Source organism: Psammomys obesus, unplaced genomic scaffold, assembly GCF_907164565.1.
Source record: "Psammomys obesus unplaced genomic scaffold, mPsaObe1.curated_primary_1811, whole genome shotgun sequence".
NCBI lineage: Eukaryota > Metazoa > Chordata > Mammalia > Rodentia > Muridae > Psammomys > Psammomys obesus.
Window position 1 is genome coordinate 11,331,476 of NW_026596143.1, and position 18,938 is coordinate 11,350,413.

The 18,938-nt window shown below is 41.1% G+C and overlaps 1 protein-coding gene across 1 annotated transcript in view; it reads left to right on the top strand.

The window, feature by feature from the left end:
• Adam9 (ADAM metallopeptidase domain 9) overlaps positions 1-18,938 on the top strand; it is a 71,042-nt gene that overhangs the window by 4,412 nt on the left and 47,692 nt on the right. Inside the window, exons 2-8 of the mRNA XM_055593398.1 lie at positions 5,266-5,363; positions 7,408-7,466; positions 8,921-8,999; positions 13,234-13,310; positions 14,160-14,355; positions 15,445-15,510; positions 17,610-17,681. Coding sequence (XP_055449373.1) covers positions 5,266-5,363; positions 7,408-7,466; positions 8,921-8,999; positions 13,234-13,310; positions 14,160-14,355; positions 15,445-15,510; positions 17,610-17,681 — 647 coding nt within the window. The remainder of the gene's footprint in view (positions 1-5,265; positions 5,364-7,407; positions 7,467-8,920; positions 9,000-13,233; positions 13,311-14,159; positions 14,356-15,444; positions 15,511-17,609; positions 17,682-18,938) is intronic.

Sequence of the window (18,938 nt, forward strand, 5' to 3'; positions counted from 1 at the left end):
AAAAGTAAGGATCACCAGAGGCTGTTGACTGAGGATACATTTTGTTGAGTGCTTACAGTATCTTTGTAGGAAGTAGCTGCCTTGGTTTCAGCAAATTAAATTCCTTTCTGGAGGAACTTAAATTCTTAAGAGCATTACATTTTCTAAATGATTGGAGTTTTTCCCAGTGGGGTACTTCTAGACAAAAACAGCATTTGTTTTATTTGGAGACAGGATTTTTGATATATAACTTTTAAAATAAGTATCTATATCATTTTAAAGATAGGTAAATAAGGATACTTCAGACTTAAGAAATGTAACTGTATAGAACACAGCATCAGAAGTTGCAGTGAAAGGTGCAATTAAAGGAAATTGTAGCTGAAATACATTTTTTTGGGATTGGTCCTGTGACTAGTATAAGGATACCTAGTTCAGAATAGCAGTTAGGGTGTAATTTACTGCCTTTTCCCTTAAGGAATACTTGAGACAACAGATTGTCTCACTCAGTCTGGATGTGGAGGTTTAACTCTTACAGTGAGAGTAGGTGAAGGTGGCTATTTGTCTGTGTAATAAGCAGGAAGGAAAGAAGAAAGGCTCATGGCGGTTTGGCACTCCCATTTGTTTGTCTTGCAATTAGGTAGCATTCTTTTAAAGCTACTTCTCTCTACCACTGTTACTCAGACTGAAATGCAGGAGGAGAGAACAGCTAACACCCTTTCATGTGCTAAGTCTCAGATTAGTTTCTGGTTCAACTCTGACTTTTCCTCAGTTCATGCCCTCTACTGTCCTTATTTCTCAAGGTATGCTTATTCTGTCAGATCCTGGTACCGAAGTTTATTAAGTTTATTTGTTATGCCCACAGTTTATTAAGATTTTTACTTTCTGTGAACTGTATCTTTTTCCTGGTGTTTAGTGGTTTAATTTTAATAAAAAAGACAAAAATTTAACAACAACAACAACAAAAAACTTTTGAGAGACTGTGTCTGACTGTGTAGCCCTGGCTCTCCTGAAACTTGCTGTGTAGACCAGGCTGGCCTTGAATTTAGAGAGATTCATCTCCCTGGGCCTCCTCAGTGCTGGGATTAAAAGTTTAAACTGCCACACCTGGCATTCCTGGTGTTGTTTCCCCTCCCCCCCAAACATATTTTTTATTTTTTGGGAATTTCACATCATACACCCCCATCATACTTTCCCAGTCCTCCCAGGTCTACCTCCCTATCCTTGTGACCCCCCTCCAAAAAAAAAAAAAGAAAAGAAAAGAAAAAGAAAAAAACCCAAGAGGGCTTTTTGATTGGAGGCGATCTTGCAGGCTGCACACTGGGGCACATTAGTTGTCAGGACCAGCATTGCTGACATTTGGAGAGCGGAAGCCGGGGTGCTGCAGTGTACTGGGTGACCCACAGCCAAGGGTTTCCCGGCCCACCGTGCCAGTGTTAGGAAGGTTAAATGCATTTCCTTTACAGTAAAATGAGAGAGATGCTGTTTCGGTTCCCACGGGAAGCATGAACTAGAGAAAAATCCATGCAGGCTATGAACAGGAGATAAGGAAAACAAAACAAAAAACCAGAGATAAGAAAGGAATTTTGAAAAAAAAATACTAAGGAGGATTCCCCTGTAGTTAGTGTGTATTACGTATGGCTCACTGTCAGAATCTTTGTACATGGCTTTTTGTGCATGGGTTTGATTTTGGGAGATGGATCATTGGGTTTGTGAAAGAAGTCAGTGTCAATTGGAGTAACAATTTCTAGATACAGAGTTTCTTTCAGGATCAATAATTTTGTAAACTTAAAGAGAAACAAACACCGTTGCTGATTTCGATCTTTGTTTTACAAAACACACAAATTATTTAAAAATGGGAACCAGTAAACATCCTACCTTTTTGGGGGACACGGCAGGCAGGGTCTCCCTGTAGAGCTTGGCTGATCTAGAACTCTCTGTAGATCAGGTTGGCCTTGAACTCACAGAGCTCCGCCTGCCTCTGCTGGGGCCAAAGGTGTGCGTCAATATGCCTGGCCCACCTTCTATTCTCTTGTCTGTCTCTTATCCCCTCTAGCCGTCTAGGTATAAGGTCCCCTAGAAGATTGAACAGTTAGTTTCTTTTTCTGGCCTGAGAGTAAATGTATGACCTTATACAGTCACATGACCTGCTTTGGACAGGGCTTTTGAAACGTCTGTTTGCCCATTAGAACTTTAAATTTTGTCTTTTTGAAGTGTTTCGTTCTTTCCCTCCTCTGTGAAGTTCACTTGTAAATGGTAATGAAAATGTTCTTGCCTGTGGTTAGTCTTTCCTGTGACAGTGATCTATGCCTGTCAGCATATGTGTTCTTGTCTGTAAATTACTTACTTAGGCTTTTCCTTTGAAATGATGAGTCACATCAGGAAGTTAAAGAAAAATGCTCCAATTTTTTTTTTTTTTTTTTTTTAAGATAGGGCCTCTAGCTCAGGCTGGCTTCAAACTTGCCTTGTGGCTGGGGCTGACCTTGAACCGGTGCCCTTGTCGTACCCACCTCTGAGTGCTGGGTTTATAGGCTTGTCTCACGACACCTGGCTTCAGGCTAGTTTGCTTTAAAATAATCCTTTGAAAATTTCATACAGTGTATTTTGATAATATTTCCCCTCCCCCCAGCTCCTCCCATATCCACCCCGACCATCCTATTTCCCCAGCTTCTTGTCATACTTTTCTGGGATATGGTTTATTTTTGATCACACAGGATTTACTGGCCAACAACTGTACTGTGTTTATCTTGCCACACTCCCAGAGGGACTGTGCTAGCCTTGGGGTAGGTAGGTCCTGATATGGGAGGAGGCTTTTAAGATACCATTTAAACCTAGGTTTTAGGAAGGAATTTGAGAGGACTGGAGGTCATAGAAAGTCTTATTTTAGGTGAAGAAATAGCCTCCAACCTTGGTTAATTTGGGATTATGGGTATTTCTGTGTAGTAAATTGTATATCAGACAGTTTTATTTTTATTTTTTTTTATTTCTTATTTTCTGACATGGTTCCCAACTGACAAAGTACCTGGATGGTGGTTGATTGTGGTGTGAGTTAAAATGGGTAAGAGATTGATGGAGAAGAGTTGGAGAACTGTCAGTATATATTATATTTTCCTGTTGGTGTCTTTGAAATACTGAGTTACAAACAGTTTTTATACAGTCTCAACTTGGAAAAGTTAGCTGCAGCCCTTCTTCCAAATCCATATGAGAGAAAGCTGAAGGACATAGACAGTTAATGAGTGTGTCAGGCCTAAGTGAAAAGGTCAGAGGTGAGTAGTTAAGGCCTCTCATTGGTGGAGGCTTTCCTTGGCACGTGTGTCTCCCAGGGTTGATCTCTAGCATCTGGCAAACAAGCTAGAAATGATGAAAGACAGAGATGCTAGACAATCAGGTACAGCATTGTCAGGCAATCATTGTTTTTACGAAAGAAGGGCTTACTGCTCTTTTAACGTCTACGGTGATATAGTGGAGGCAACATACAGCGCAGACCCCGCAAGCGAACACTGGAGGGAGTGCACTTGCAACTGCTTCCCGGCTCTGCTGGAAGGGGTGCATAGTAAACAGATTGGCTCATTGACTTTCGCTATTTATATGCTTGTGCCATTTTATAGCCCCAGTTCGCAATATCTAACTATAGTATTACATTTCATCTTATATTTGTTTGTGGGGGAGGTCAGCATAACGGGTCCAAACAGGCCCATCTATTGCATTTGGTTATAAGGCTTTTCTGATGTACGAGTGACATGCCCAGCTTCCCCTTTCATAGCTTAGTACAGGACGGCAGCTGTGCTCCTTCCTCAGCACCCAGCCCTGAAGCGCCTTAGATGGTGACAGGTGGCCATCTCCGTCCTTAGACTTCACTGTAAATTGTCTAAGTCTTTGGCTGTGGGTGTGGTGGTGAACTCTTGTGACCACCACACTTGGAAGACTGAGGGCAGGAGAGTCATATGAGTTCAAGGTCATCTTGAGTAACTAGTGAGATCTTGTCTCAAATGCAACTGGCAACAATAAAACCAGCAACGACAAAAAAAGAATTGTTAGGCCCTGAGTAACAATACAGGAAGAGAAAGCCGTGTTGGGCTCACTGAGAGATTATATCCAACTCCAACTTGGTTTATTGTTTAGTGGTGTTTTTTTTAGGTAGAGCTTGCTGTATCTTACTATGTCTCTCTGTCTGGCCTTGAACTCACAGAGATCCACCCTTCTCTGCCTGTCTGGGGCTGAGATTGGTCCGTGTTACCATGTCGGGCCCCTATCTTTCAGTTCTGGTTGTACTTGGTTTTACTGACAACTTTATAATCTCAGGGTGAATGACTGCAGTTTTTAGCTGTTAATAGTTTTGTGTATAACCTTCTGATGGATCCCGGGTGTAGCCAATTCATAGGAGACAGCTGGTGCTTGTTAGTTTAGATTAGAGCTGACCCTTAGATAGTAAAAGTATCATACTTTCTTACCAACTCCATCCGGTGTTTAGCACACTCAGGGTGTGCTTCGAGATGTACAAGGAGGAAGAGACATGTATTTGAGCTCTAGCATAGCATGCCCTCATATTAAATCTCATGGTCTTTTTTGTTTGTTTGTTTGTTTGTTTGTTTATACCGTAAGATTTTAAAACCAAAAGATGTTTTGGGGGGGAAAAAGGTATCTGTAAAATGTACAGATACAAAATGTTTGCCTATGACTGTTTTACACACATGCGGGCACACACACACACAAACTGTTTGGATATAAACAGGCACTTTCATCCTCATGCTTACTTAGGATTACATATAAAAGTCATGTGAGGGTCTGGAGAGATGGCTCCTTGGCTAAGGTCACTGGCTGCTCTTCCAAAGGGCCAACACCCATGTGGTTCACAGCTGTCCTGTAGCTCCACTTCAGTGACTCTACATCCTTATCTGACCTGTGGGTACCATGTGTGCACAAGGTACACAGACACACATGTGAACAAAGCTCTCCTATAATAATAATAATAATAAATATAACCATTTAAAATTACATGATTATCAGGTGATTTTTTTTTCAGAGCTTTGAACATTTGGTTTTTGTTTTGTTTTGGTTTTGGTTTGGTTTGTTTTTTTTAGATGGGGTCTCATTATGTAACTCTGTCTTTGAAGTCACTGTGTAGATCAGGCTGGTCTGGAACTCACAGAGATCTTCCTGCCTCTGCCTCCCAAGTGCTGGGATTAAAAGTGCTCACCTTTATGCCCAGCCGAGCACCGAGTTTTCATTTCTGATATTTTGGTACCATGTAGGTCCGCTTTGATAGGTTTGTTGTTCTTTTTGCTGCAGACTTTCAACAGACTGTACATCTTTCCTCTTATGAAATTATAACTCCGTGGAGACTAACTAGAGAAAGAAGGGAAGCTCTGAGGCCCGATTCAAAGAAGGTAAGTTATCTCTTGAGAACTGTGGCTATAATAAAACTCCAGTCCCTCTTTTCTTGAGGAAAGGTGAGCTTTACTCAGCGGCTGGCTTAGGGAGTAAGTCATTATTAGTGCATCTTATGGTGTTCGTATCCAGTGGACATTAGTCTAATAAAAATGACACAGGGAGCCTTAGTACCTTTATTTTGAAGCTCAAAATGATCAGTAAGGCTCAAAACACAACAGAATGAAGTGGAATTCTGTAGCTGAGTTGAGATTCTGGCTGCCGACTGACAGTGGCCACAGCTGCTTCATTCTGACGAGAATAATCTTTACTTAGGTTATGATAGAATATTTGAGAATAGTGTGTTAAACACAATGCTTGGGGATATTTACTCAAAATTGAGTTTTAATGTCAAATACCTTATATGCTGTTTTTAAAAATAACAAAAGAAATCCTTTAAATGTAAGGAAATCGACTGTTATTTCTTATTGGAGGAAATTTCTTCTGTTGTTAAGGGTATACACATAGGTCCATTGCATCCTGCAGTGCTGTACTTGGGACCAAGCCTTTGGCCTCTTCTGAACTCTAAGGGCACCAGACACATAAGTGGTACATATCCATACAAATGCCCACGTATATAAAACATTGTAGGAGGCGCAGAAGTCCTTGTGCTCACAGGTGAGCACTAGGGAAGCCAGGAATGTTAAATATGCAGAGATAGCTGTTTTCTGCCCAGGAGGCTGGGAGTGGAGGTGCTATAGCTGGGTGAGCCTTGCTCTACCTGTATGACCACACCAGATTTCCCATAACCCTTAAGATAATACAAGTAGCCCATCTATAGAACCCATCTTCATGGATGTCACATGTACTTTAGATGTAGTCATGTCTTAAGCTTTATTTGGTATATGGAATTGAGTTAATTCTCACCAGGAAACTTTTTTCCTGTTCTTAAATATGCATTAAATATACTACTGGGTGTTAGATTATAAATTTGAACCAACAGTGGCTACTGAGTCATGTTGAACTAGACTTCCTTTTGTCTCTTGAAGATTGGCATTCTGTTGGGTGGGTGTTTGCAAAGACCCACACAAAATAAAACAAATTAAAAAAGTAGATACATGTGTAGGCAATTATCCATGATCAGGTATTAAAGGGAGACAGAGGTGGATAGAATATAATGAAATGCCAGGTTCACGGGACCCTCAGAGACCACCAGGAGAGGACTCGATGCAATTGCAAGAGAGCTTTATTACGAGAGCGATCGAACTCGGGACCCAAGTCTCACTGATGCAGCAGTAGAGAAGTGGGACCTTGAGCCCTGAGTGAGCAGGTTTTTAAAGGGAAAGTCTGTGATCAGGGGGTTTCCATGACAGTAAGCAAGGGGGGGCACATGTTTTCTAGGACAGCAAACGGGGGGGGGCATATACCTTGACGCTACATGATTAGGTAAAGGTTAGAGGGGCGAGGTGACCTCTCAATCACAATTACCTTAGGCCTATGCCTCTCTGAGGCACAATTGCCTAAGACATGTGATCACAACGGCTATTCTTTTAAACTATATCTGAAACATTGGGGAGAATTTTCCCACCCGATTCTCAACCAGTTCTCATTGATTATTGCTAGGGAGATTGTCTCTATTTTCTATGAAGTATTTATTCTGTGTTATTTCCTGGAGGATGTTGCTAGGAGAGTTAACTTTGTTTTCTGCCAGGTGCACATATTGTGATATTTCCTGGTACCTGAATTCAGCTCCCGGTCAAGATGGCTCTTTATTTCAAAATGGAGTTATACTCAGGCTAACTATATCCGGGCTAACGTAAACTCTTCAATATATTAATTAAGAATACTGTCTAGAGGGTTGGGGAATTAGCTTAGTGGTAGAGCGCTTGCATAGCAAGCTCAAGGCCGTGAGTTCGGTCCTCAGCTCTAGAAAAAAAAAAAAAAAAGATAAACAGTTGCAATTAGTGCCAAGTTGTTTTAATTTAGGATGAACTTTCTTGTGATATGTTGAAAAGTTACAAGATGGTGTTTTATTATTGCTTTGTTCCTTCTTTGTACATTTAGGTCTCTTATGTCATCCAGGCTCAAGGAAAACAACATATTATTCACTTGGAAAGAAACATGTAAGAAATTTCATTTACTTTGCCTTTTTAATTATGTTTTCTCCTCAACAGTATATTGATTTCTTTTTTAGGTAGATGTTGCTCAGTAGAGTCTGAACCCCAGAGTCAGCAGATTTAGTTCTTGCTGAGCCTGCTGCAGAGGTAGGCCTGCAGTTGAAGTCCGCAAGGCTGTATGCTGGGCCTGGCAGGCTGTGACTTCCAAGAGGGCAGTGCAGAGGGAAGCCAAACCCCTAGAGCTTAATTCTTTTCAAATTCACCTTTAGGAAGAGTGAAGATGTGTGTGTGTGTGTGTGTGTGTGTGTGTGTGTGTGTGTGTGTGTGTATGTGTGTGAGAGAGAGAGAGGAAGAGAGTATGTAAAGGGTGTGGAGTGTGTGTGTGTGAGAAGGGCATGTGTGTGTTTGAAGGGCGTGTGTATGTCTATGTGTAGCTGCCAGTGCCCCAATGGGGTCAGTGTATGGAAAGACTCAATTCTGTAGGCTTCTCTGAATACTATTCCCAGAGAAGGCCTCACAAACACACAGCAAAGAAAACTCAGGAGTCTTAGAGGTTCGAGTACTCCAGGGTCTTTTCTTAGTCACAGGGACTGCTTTGCCTCCAGGTTTGCTACCACGAGGCTTCCTGTACTCAAGGGAGCAGAGGCACAATATCACCAACGATTTACCATGCCACAGTGGCTAGGTAGCTAAAGTCAGTCAGGGTAACTAACACTGGGTGAAAGCCATCAGTTTGTCCATCTCTGAACAGAAGGGACAGCTGGTCTTGGGCATCTACTGGCTGTTTTGAACCTTAACCAGCACAATGCATCCTGCATCCCTGACTTTCCACAAGGCCTGGAGATCACCTCAAGCTACTGTGAGCAGTATGAGAGAACCTTGCCTTGCCCTGGTTTACACAACTGTTCTCTCAGCATGAGGGGGAAAGCCTTTCTTTTAACAATTGACAGCAGACATAAGTAGTTAAGGCTGTGAATGTTTCTTGTTTACATAATTCTTTGTAGAAAAGGGTATCAAAAACTTATATTTTTCTTGTACAAATATGACAGCACCAAACAGCCTAATTTGTTCTTGTGAGTTATAGCATAAAAAATTAAGAATTCTGTTGTTACCATCAACATTTTATGCCAAGAGAGCAAATCGTATCTTTACACTGCTCAACTAGTGCTTCAGGCTCATGTCTGTTTCTTAGCTTTTATTTTTATAGTAATATTTTTTTTTTTTTTTTTTTACAAAATTGATCAGGTAAAATGTTTTTAAAAACTTATTTCTGGATTAGAAGGAAAGACCAAGATCATAAATGATGAGAATGGAAATACAGTAATAAATTTTCATATTCTGAAAAAAAAACACCCTAATTTCTGCCTCTCTTATGGGAATAATGTCTTATGAGCTGTGTTCTAGGTTGTTGATATTTGATACATTTAAATGTTTTTTTAAATTTTTTATTCCTCTTTCAGAGACCTTTTACCTGACGATTTTGTAGTTTATACCTATGACGAGAAAGGCTCCCTGCTCTCTGACCATCCCAATATACAGGTACTTTATTTTTTCTTCGTATTTTACAGAATTTAAAACCAATATCTAAGGTGTGTTCCTGTCAAGTGCCCAGGCTGTCTGTCCTGTTGCTAGCCCCACAGGACACCTTCCACATCCTTACATGATGGCCTGGAGGAGACTGGTCTGTTCTGGGCAGGTCTCCTGCGCTGGGTAGTTAAGATCCGTGTTTAAAAGACAATAACTGTCTCTAACGGCAATTCATAGTGACTGTGAAGGGGAAAGTGAGGTTTTGGAGGCTGAAGGTTTTACTGTTTTGGTAAAGTATTAATATCTAAAAGCACACCTTCCTTTTGTTATTCATGTCCTGCAAAATCACATTCGATTGTTGTTATTATTCTGATGTTCTGATTTTTTTTTGCTGACATTCCTGAAGAGGTGTGGTCCTCTCTGAATCAGGCAACACAACACTCTCTTGGGGACAGAGCTTCACTGGAATCCTCTAAGTAACTGGCAGAGGCCGAGCTTGGCCCTGTAGTGTCGTTTCTTCTTGGAGCATAAACATTTCTAGTTTTGCTCAGGAGGAGGAGTATTTTATAGTCCCCTTGGCTTTAGGCATTGTACATTTTTTTTTTCCTTTTGCAATAGTTTTTTATGAGAAGTCTTTATTCCCATTGACTGTCATTCCACTGAACTTTGTACTGCCTTGCTAGCTGGAATTATGCATGTTAGTCATGTACTTTTATAGAATTCTTCAAATGAACAGGAAGAAAATTCTGTAGTTTGCACTATACAAAAACATAAGAGAATGCTGACTTTGCCATGTCTATTTCTAGCCCACTATCTGATTCCTCTATCTAGCGAGTATGTGAGCATTGTTTAATAGGAAGCTTGTAGAGGAGATTAAATTTTCGTTGTAGAACATACGAGATAAAAGATAGTCTATTTTTCATCTATGCAGAGATTGCTATGTTAAGAAGCCAAAGACCATTTGAGCTCTTACTGTTCCTTCGTAGAGTCTCTTTCTTATACAAACACTGTTTAGGCTTGAATTCTGACTTTGTATTTATTTATTATCTGGTGAAGTTGTATCAACCTGTTTGTAATTTGGCATTTTAACTTTAACATAGGAATAGTAGTTATGACTTCATGGAGTTACTGGGAAACTTTAATAAATAAATAAATACTTGAGGAATATTTATAAGAGATAGTCTGGCAGTTTATAAATTAATATAACTATTATTTATTACTGAATTACTATCTACTTAAAATTGCAAAAATAGATTTTAGTTATATAGAAACTTCAATAGTTTAAGTTTTATAGAATGGTAGTATTTTGTTAGATGTCTGAAAAATAATCAGGTATGGACATGGAGTAAGTATTTCAATTATTTCTTGATATTTAATATTGTTCAGGTAAATGAAAGCGTCTATAGATATGAAATACAAAGTAAACCTTTGATATTTGCATTTCTTTGCATGTGGCTAGATCATCCCTTTTCATAATGACATGCCATTGTACGATATGCAGTTAATTAACATGTACATTTGTAAACTTTAAACGTTTTCCTCTAGGACTCTAAAGCTGTTTCTGATTTCCAAAAGGCCATTTTTCATAGGAAGAAGAATGAGCACATGAGTTGCTCCATACTGTGCTGTCTGAGGACTTTGGCATTGTCCTGGACTCAGTAGAAATGCTCACAGCTAGCTCTCATGCACCGATGCTCTAACTTTCCTCAGAACATGGATTGCCCAAGGCTTCGTGGGCCCAGGGCTAGCGGGACGCTCTGTGAGAATGCTGCTTCCCTCTGCTCGTGTGTTCCTTCAGTTTCTGTGTTTCAGTATGGTGCACACCAGGCATTCTTTATGGTAGCCTTGCCGTTTGAGTACCACTTTTGTAAACTTGCAAATATGATTTGTTGTGTTTTTGAGAACTGTGCTGGTGAGGGGAAAATTTCTCTATTCTTTCAACGAAAGAATGCTGGAACAAAGTGAGAGAGATTAAAAGGAAGAAAACAAGCACAGCTTTATTAACACACTAAAGGGGAAAGGACCACACTATGTAAGGAGATCCGTGTGGTTACAGCTAGCCTGACATGCTCTAGAAACTCACATCCTCTGCTTTCTCTAGGAGTGGGAGAGTTGGGAACATCGCAGGAGCAGTAAATAATGTTTAGGAGAGGCTTAGGGAACACACAGTGACCTGGGACAAAGTCCACTTGGCCTTGGAACAGACAGCAGTTTGTTAATGCACCTCTGAGGGACGAATAGAGAGCAATGCTACGTGACAAAAGTCTGCCTAAGGGTGTTGACGAGACTGCAGGTTTTCATGACGAGACTGCAGGTTTTCGTCCCATACAGCTTCTCCAGTTAATGCAGTTTTAGCAAAACTGAAGGTATTGGGTCTGTCTTGGCAGATCTGGCCACAGGTAAGGTAACTGCAGCAGAACTAAATTGAGTGCTGTGGAAATACTTCATAAAGGCAAGTTATTAAACAGATGTCATCAGGTTGGTAGATTCCAGGGTCACCTGTTAGTGTTGGCCAGCTTTGCTGCTTCTCAGTGTGTCTTATCAGTGACATATTCCACCCAGAGTCCTGCTGCTTAATTGTTAACAGGGGTCAGTAATTGGTTAAGGATTTGGCTTCTGGGTTTCTCCTCTGGAAAGTTACTGCTGAAAAAAGCTACTGTTCTTACCTGTAAAATTTAGGTTATGTAAATCCCTCCACCCTCAAGTTTTTGTTCCAGTGTTAAGCATTTGTTATAGTCAGTTGTTAGTGTGCTGGTCACATATGATATTCTCTTTATGTGTATCCATGTAGACTCAGGGCTTCTCTTTCCATACACGTAAGAGCATTTGTAGACCTTCTGTCCTTTGTCTAGTTTTCTACCCAGTATTTAAGGCAGAGGTTCTCACCTGTTGTGGTGACCCCAACCATAAAATTATTTTGTTATTACTTCATAATTGTAAATTTGCTACTGTTGTGAATCATCATGTAAGTATCTGATATGCAGAATATCTGATAATTCCTGGAAGAGGGTTGTTTGACCCCCAAAGGGTCCATGACCCACAGGCTGAGAACTGCCGATTTAAGAGCTCTTTTATATGCAAGGATAGTGACCCTTTGGTATGCAGCTTACAAATCTTTCTTTCTGATCATTTTTTTGAGGGCTTTATGTCTATCTTTTCATGTAGAAACTTACTTTTTTTTTTTTTAATGTAGTAAAGGTTTTTAGTTTTTTCTTTCATTGCACCTAGATATTCTTCTTTTTAATATTATTACTTTTAGGACAGAGTCTAACTATGTAGCCCAGGTTGGCCTGGAACTCTAGCTCGTCCTGTCTTAGTCCCTTGAGGGCTACGGTGATGTACCACCATACGTGGTGTCTCTAGGTTTGGAATGGTAAGCAGGAAGGTTTTGTCTTCTTCCATTCACCTAGGAAAGTGGCATTTATTCACATTTTCTTTAACATTGGATATGTGTTAAGTTTCTGTATCTTGATTTTGGATACATCAGGAATTTGTTCTTAGTTTCACTTTTCCCTGTGTCTGTTCATTGGTTAGCAGGATTTATTATTAAAAGTGCATCTTTGCCTCAGTATTCAAATATGCTTGTAGTAAAGCCCTGTATGTACTTCAGTCTAGGGACAGACGTGCTTGTTGGCCTGACTGTCAGTGCCCGGTGCCATCCTGTTTATTCCCCGGGCCTGACGTGTATCCTCATATCTGGTAGGGTTAGGAATTCCCATGCTGTGACTTTTCTACTATGCTCTGGGGCAGTCTTACAGGTGATAACATTTCATGGTGCTCAGGTGTTTGCTGTTGCTGAGTGACACTGACTTTGGCATTTTTAGCTAGTTAATTTCTTGCCCCAAATTAAGCGTAAAGGTACTTAAGCTTTATAAGGTGGCTGAATATATGTTAGAATAGCTAATGTGCCTTTAGTGGAAGAGAAACTTAGCTGATGCCGACAGTTATACCCTGTGTAGAATGGCTTCCCTGTGGGGCCTTCTCAGCCCCCCACAAGGGCCTGACACAATTGTCTGTTGACTCTTCCTGGGCTGACTGTAGGGTCTCGGGCAGGCCTGTTTGGAGCTGGTATCCTTTGGAATCCGGCCTGGCACCTATGTACTTGCGATAGCAGATCTTCAGAGAGTGTGAAGCATGGCTGTGGTGTTTTCTAGGTGACCAGCCTCAGGAGTTTGGTTAGCTTTGCAGTGTCTTGATGGTTTTGAGCAGCACAGCAGTACCTGAAGAGCATGTATTTTTCATTTAGAATCACTGTCACTATCGGGGCTACGTGGAGGGCGTGCACAATTCGGCGGTCGCTGTTAGTGCCTGCTCCGGACTCAGGTGAGGAGTCTCCTGTTGCCTTCCCTGGCATTCTGCCCTGACAGCTCCTCTCCAGTCCAGGTTGAATCATTTCTTGTTTAACAAAGTTGAATTTTACTTTGAGGATAATAAAGACCTTTCCAGCTATGTTTCACATATTCTTGGAATGTTTGTTTAGAAAAACCTAGTAGTTGGTCAATTGTAATATTCAGTGGGAGGATTTCATTTATTTTGAGATTACAAAAAATTTGCTGTTTGAAACAAAATGCATTTAAAATTTCTGTAGCAGTTTGTAAAATTTTCTCCTGTATTATTTCATGCAAGTCTCACAGTGACAGAAGGTCTTATTATCATATTCAGATAAGCAAACAAGGCTTAGAGAACTACTGTCACATGCCAGTTGAAGTTACAGTAACATTGTAGGATGCAGAACTATTCTGGTTTGCTGATTGCACGACCTTTATCTACTTTTCATCTCAAATCAGCCGCAGATGATGTCTCCCATTGTCCTCATTTAAGAACCAAGTCTTAAGGGGTTAGCGTGTGCCAGGCAGTAGTCTAAGTATCTTCTGCATATTAAATAATTTAATGAGAACAGTTGTGTGTAGATTACATACTAAGGCAAAGCATAAATGACCTGCAGAGAGTCTCTGGGATGGTAGAAAGCATGTTCTGGGTAAAGTCCTGGTGCCAGGTCCCAGCCTTCCCTGTCAGCTGCTCTGCAGCCTCATGTTGGAGCAGAGCCTCCGTTTTCCTCTGTAGTGTGCTGTAGCTTCGTTCTATGTCTTAGAAAGAAGGACCTAAGTTCCGTTTCTGATTCTTCCTCTATTTATTTTTTCTCACCAATGGTTTGCATCACACAACGTTTAGAGGATTGCTGCATTTCGAGAATGCCAGTTTTGGAATTGAGCCTCTGCACAACAGCTCTCACTTTGAGCACATATTTTACCCAATGGATGATGTCCACCAGGAGCCGCTGAGATGTGGGGTTTCTAACAGGGTCACAGAGAAGGAAGCCACAAAGGGTGATGAGGAAGAGCATCCAAGTGTGACCCAGCTGCTGCGGGTAAGGAGCAATGATAGCGCTCTTCTTCAGGGCTCGGAGTGTTCTTAAAGAATCATTCATGTCACACTAGGACATGGATCACACAGGCTGTGATTGTTGCCTCTTCCCGGCTCCATGCCAGGAATTGTGATCAGAACCAGGCTATGAAAAGATGAGTAGTATGTCGTTCTGGCGGCCGAGAGGAGGGGCATCTGAATTTTACACGGGGAGGGGCTGGTGGGCTTCAGTAAGAAGCGCTCATCCTATTGGGTGTTTCTGCCCGGTTGGTCATTCCAGCAGAAACAGCAGGGGAGGCTTTACTTAGCCGCCTCAAGCTCTAGGTTGTAGGGGAGAGAGGTGGACAGGGAGGGAAGGAGGGAAGGAGATATCTGGATTTAAGATACTTACTACCTCAGAGACCTATGTCGAGGACACTCAGGCCCCTGCTTTTGAGGCTTCTTGAGGATGGCCTGGATAGCTCAGGGGGTGGGGCTGTTAGGCCCTGTGGTTCCTGGGGCCAGCTTAGCTCAGCTACCAGGAACTCCTCCACGTGGTGCCCCAGGCTGGATGGGGCAGTGTTGCCTTTTGAAGATGAAGAGACATTTTCCACAGTGCTGGCATGAGGCCTATTTTAAACCAGCTGACACCTGACCATGACATTATGTCATCGCCTTTTCTGCCCCACAACTGAGCCATTAAAGTGATTCTGTTTTGTATGAATTTCTATAAAAAGGACACAACTAAGCCACATTTTTACACTGGTGACCCTGCTCCATCTTTTTCTCTCAGGTTTCAGTAGGCATCTTTCTTTCTGCATTACTGCTGTAATTAAGTTTCCATTAAAAAGTGTATGTATATGTATTTTAATTTAAAAAAAACCATCTACTGCTTCAAAGACAGATTACCCATTTTTTTCTTTAGAGCTTTTCTCTTGTCAATACAAATAACAGCGGACACTTTTTTGTTTTGCTGACATAGTATGCTAAGTAAAACATTTTATAGTGTCTTACAGACATGAAATCAATGACTAGATTAGGTCTGATCATTACATGTATAGAATGTGTCTGGTCATAACGAACTTCTACTTTTATGGTACTTGTGTTTTAACAGAGAAGAAGAGCTGTTCTCCCACAGACCCGCTATGTGGAGCTGTTCATCGTTGTAGACAAGGAAAGGGTACGAATTGATGACTTTTTATTTTTATTTTTTTATGAAAAAGCTGTTGAGAAGTAACATATAAAGGAAATACAAAACATGACTTAGTGATGGTTTCAAAACTAAAATAGCACATTTATTGGTTAGTTGATTGATTGATTGACAGGGTCCTGCTGTGTCTTGAGCTCCTACTCTTCCTGCCTGAGTCTCCTGAGTGCTGGAATTGCGGGTGTGCTCTCATGCCCCCTCAGCTTTCTCCATGCAGCTAAATGGGACAGCATGCCCCTGTTCTTTGTGGTGGCTGTCTTAGGCTGAATTTGTCACTCAGTCATCCAGGGTCTCAAGAGCTTCCACCAGGACAGTTGGAATAGCCACATGAGGTTGACTTGCTTGCGCTGCTTCAGAGGACGTCTTCCTTACCCTAAGAGACCAGGCCTGGTCCCGGCATGCCTTAGAAGCATTTCTTATTTTCAGGGTACAGGACACCACCTGGACACTTTCTGTATTTGTCCTTAAAGACCAAGCTACTTGTTCTACGTCCTTTTCAGCTGCTATAGGATCATCAGCTTCTGATGTGGCTCCCAAATAATTTAACATATAGATTTTTGGAAATGTTCCTGGTGACTTTTAGTGTTTTTGTTTGTATGAAAGACTATTTATAGGAACTATTTGATTAGCAGGTCTTTTCTCGTAAGCCATAGAGAACATTTTGAAGATTTTTTTTTCCTGATTTTAAGAGTCCCTCCTGTATTGTGTGTAGGTTGGTAAAAGGCCTGGTTAGTCAGTGCTGCACCATGTATATGACCTATGACCCCCTGGTGATAGACGGGCAAGCAAGGAAGGTGAGCTGGTGTGAACCCAGATCCAGCCGTGCTGGAAAGTTCTGTAGAATGTCTTGGATGAGTGGCGAAAATAGAGACTGAAAGTGTTTTTCTCTATTATTCCCTCCAGATAGACGGGTTATATTCATATAGAAAATGGTTCTGAATAAAAGTGGTTCCATTTCCGTCAAGCTCTGTTAAATACAGGATCTTGCTGAGCAGATACAACCACAGATTCTGTTGTTAAGACCTTTGTCATGGAGTGAAGTCACAAGCTCTGTAAGATTTTCTTTTTGTTAGCAAGTAGGCTGTTTAAAATAACATTAAAATAGACATGCTAATTTGGCCAGCTGTAAGAAAAGGGTGCATTAAAATATTAGGTTTAACATGGTAAAAATTCTGTATATCTTTATTTTCTAACATGTAATTTTTGAGCTAGTGACTCTGGACTAATCTCTCATTATTACTTTAGAATAGGGTCTAGAAATAGTTTATTGTTGATGTCATTAGTCTAAAAGATTAAAAAATCTACTTTTTCATTCTTTTATGCAAGCATTCTGTTTAAGATTATACCTTTGTGAAATCTTGAGAATATGTTGCATTACAAGCAATAAAATAACATTAAGAAAAATTTCTAAATTCACGTGCATTTGAAGAAAACTAGGACTTCAATGCTTCTCATTATTATTGTGCCTTATTATTCTTTTCTTCTTATTCATCACTAAAGCATGTCCCTTCGTAGGTTAATTAGTATGTTAATTATCACTAAAGCGTGTCCCTTAGTAGGTTCATTACTTTTTGTTTCTGTGATAAAGCACCGTGACCAAGGCAGCTTCTAGAAAAAGGAGTTTATTTGGTTTATGGCTCCTGAGGGTTAGGTCCATAATGGTGGGGTCAGCATGGCAGCAGGGGGCAGGCACGGTGGCTGGAGCCAAGAGCGGGGCGCTCACATCTCTACCAGGAGCTCAAAGCAGGGAGAGCGAACTGGAAGTGGCAGCAGGATTTTACTTATTAAGCGTGTCCTCAGTGACACGCTTCCTCCAGCAAGTCCCCACCCCTAACTTACTCACACAGTGCTGTTGACTGAGAACCAGGTGTCCAAATGCCCCAGACTGTGGGAGGCATTTCTTATTCAGAGCACCACACTGAACCTGGTTCATTTGGAATGCTGGTAAGTGTCTAGATGCTGCCATCTTTGGTTCAAGCAATCCTTGGCATTTTTCTCTTCAGTGTAGGGTTACAGGCGTCTTCACTGTTCCACTGCTTTGTGATCATGACTTTCCTCCTTCATCTTTTCAGTATGACATGATGGGAAGAAACCAGACTGCTGTGAGAGAAGAGATGATTCGCTTAGCTAACTATCTGGATAGTGTAAGTTGCATTTCTTTCATGTGCTGTCCTCATACAGTCTCTGAACAGAATTCAAAATGTGTCATTTTTGAGCTCTGACCATCAGATGTATAAATATTTGTTCTGTAATATTAAAAATAATGTTTAGAAGGAAAATGGAAATGTAGGAAGACTTTTGGAAGATCAAGAGACTTCCTATCAGCATCTGCCTCATCTTCAGAGTAGGGTAAGGTGCTCTTCTGTTTATGAAAGCACCTTTGCTTTGCTTTTTTTCTTTTTTTAATTTAATTTAATTTTTTTAATTAATTACACTTTATTCACTTTGTGTTCCCCCATAAGCCCCTCCTTCCTCCCCTCCCAATCCCACCCTCCCACCTGTACCTGACTCCCGGTGGTGTAGATGTGGGGGGCTGGGGCCAAGAGGGATGGCTCAGCAGGTAACGGTGCTTGCCACTGTGCCTGACGACTGGATTTGATTCTCAGAACCCACAGGGCAGCAGAACTCCTGCAGACTGTCCTTGGACTTCTACATGTGCACCATGGCACAAGTGCTTCCTGTTCCCCTACACAGTGAATAATAAATTCAGTGACAAACAAATCAGAGGCTACTTCTGTGTGTTTATTAACCTACTCCTCACAGTATCTCTTTGAAATAGACAGGAACCCAGTACTTTTACTGAAAGCGTTTGTGTCTCTGAGTTAGGATTTGAGGTAAGAGGTTAGAAGTGTTTATGGTTTCCTGTGAGTTACAGAGTTCCCAATTGGCTCATGTGGTGGTGCATTTTGATCAAATACATTGACATTTCGGCATCAAGAGGTCTGAATAGTTATGTTAAGTATGACTATTAGCTAGGTTTCCACCACTTTAACAATCCCCTTGAGGTTTTCATCTTATAAAGAGGAAAGGTTTATTTTGATTCAGAGTTTGGGATGTTTCTGTTTATGATTGATTGGCTTTCTTGCTTGGGCCCTGTGATGAACCAGCATTCATGGAGGGAGTGATGTGAAGAGAGAGGGGGAGGAAGAAGCTGTGGCTCCTACCTGCAGAATATTTTAGTGGCCGGAAGCTCTTACAGTCTCCAGTGTTTAAAGGTTCCATCACTTTTCTGTAGTGTCACTCTGGGACAGGAGAAAAAAAAAAAGCCTTTATCACATGGGCCATTAGCAACATTCAAGACCCAGACCACTGCAGTGTGAATTAGGAAAGTTTTGTAATGATATTTACTCAAAACCTTTAACTTCCTGTGTTTGTCATGTTTTACAGAGGGAATAAAACAG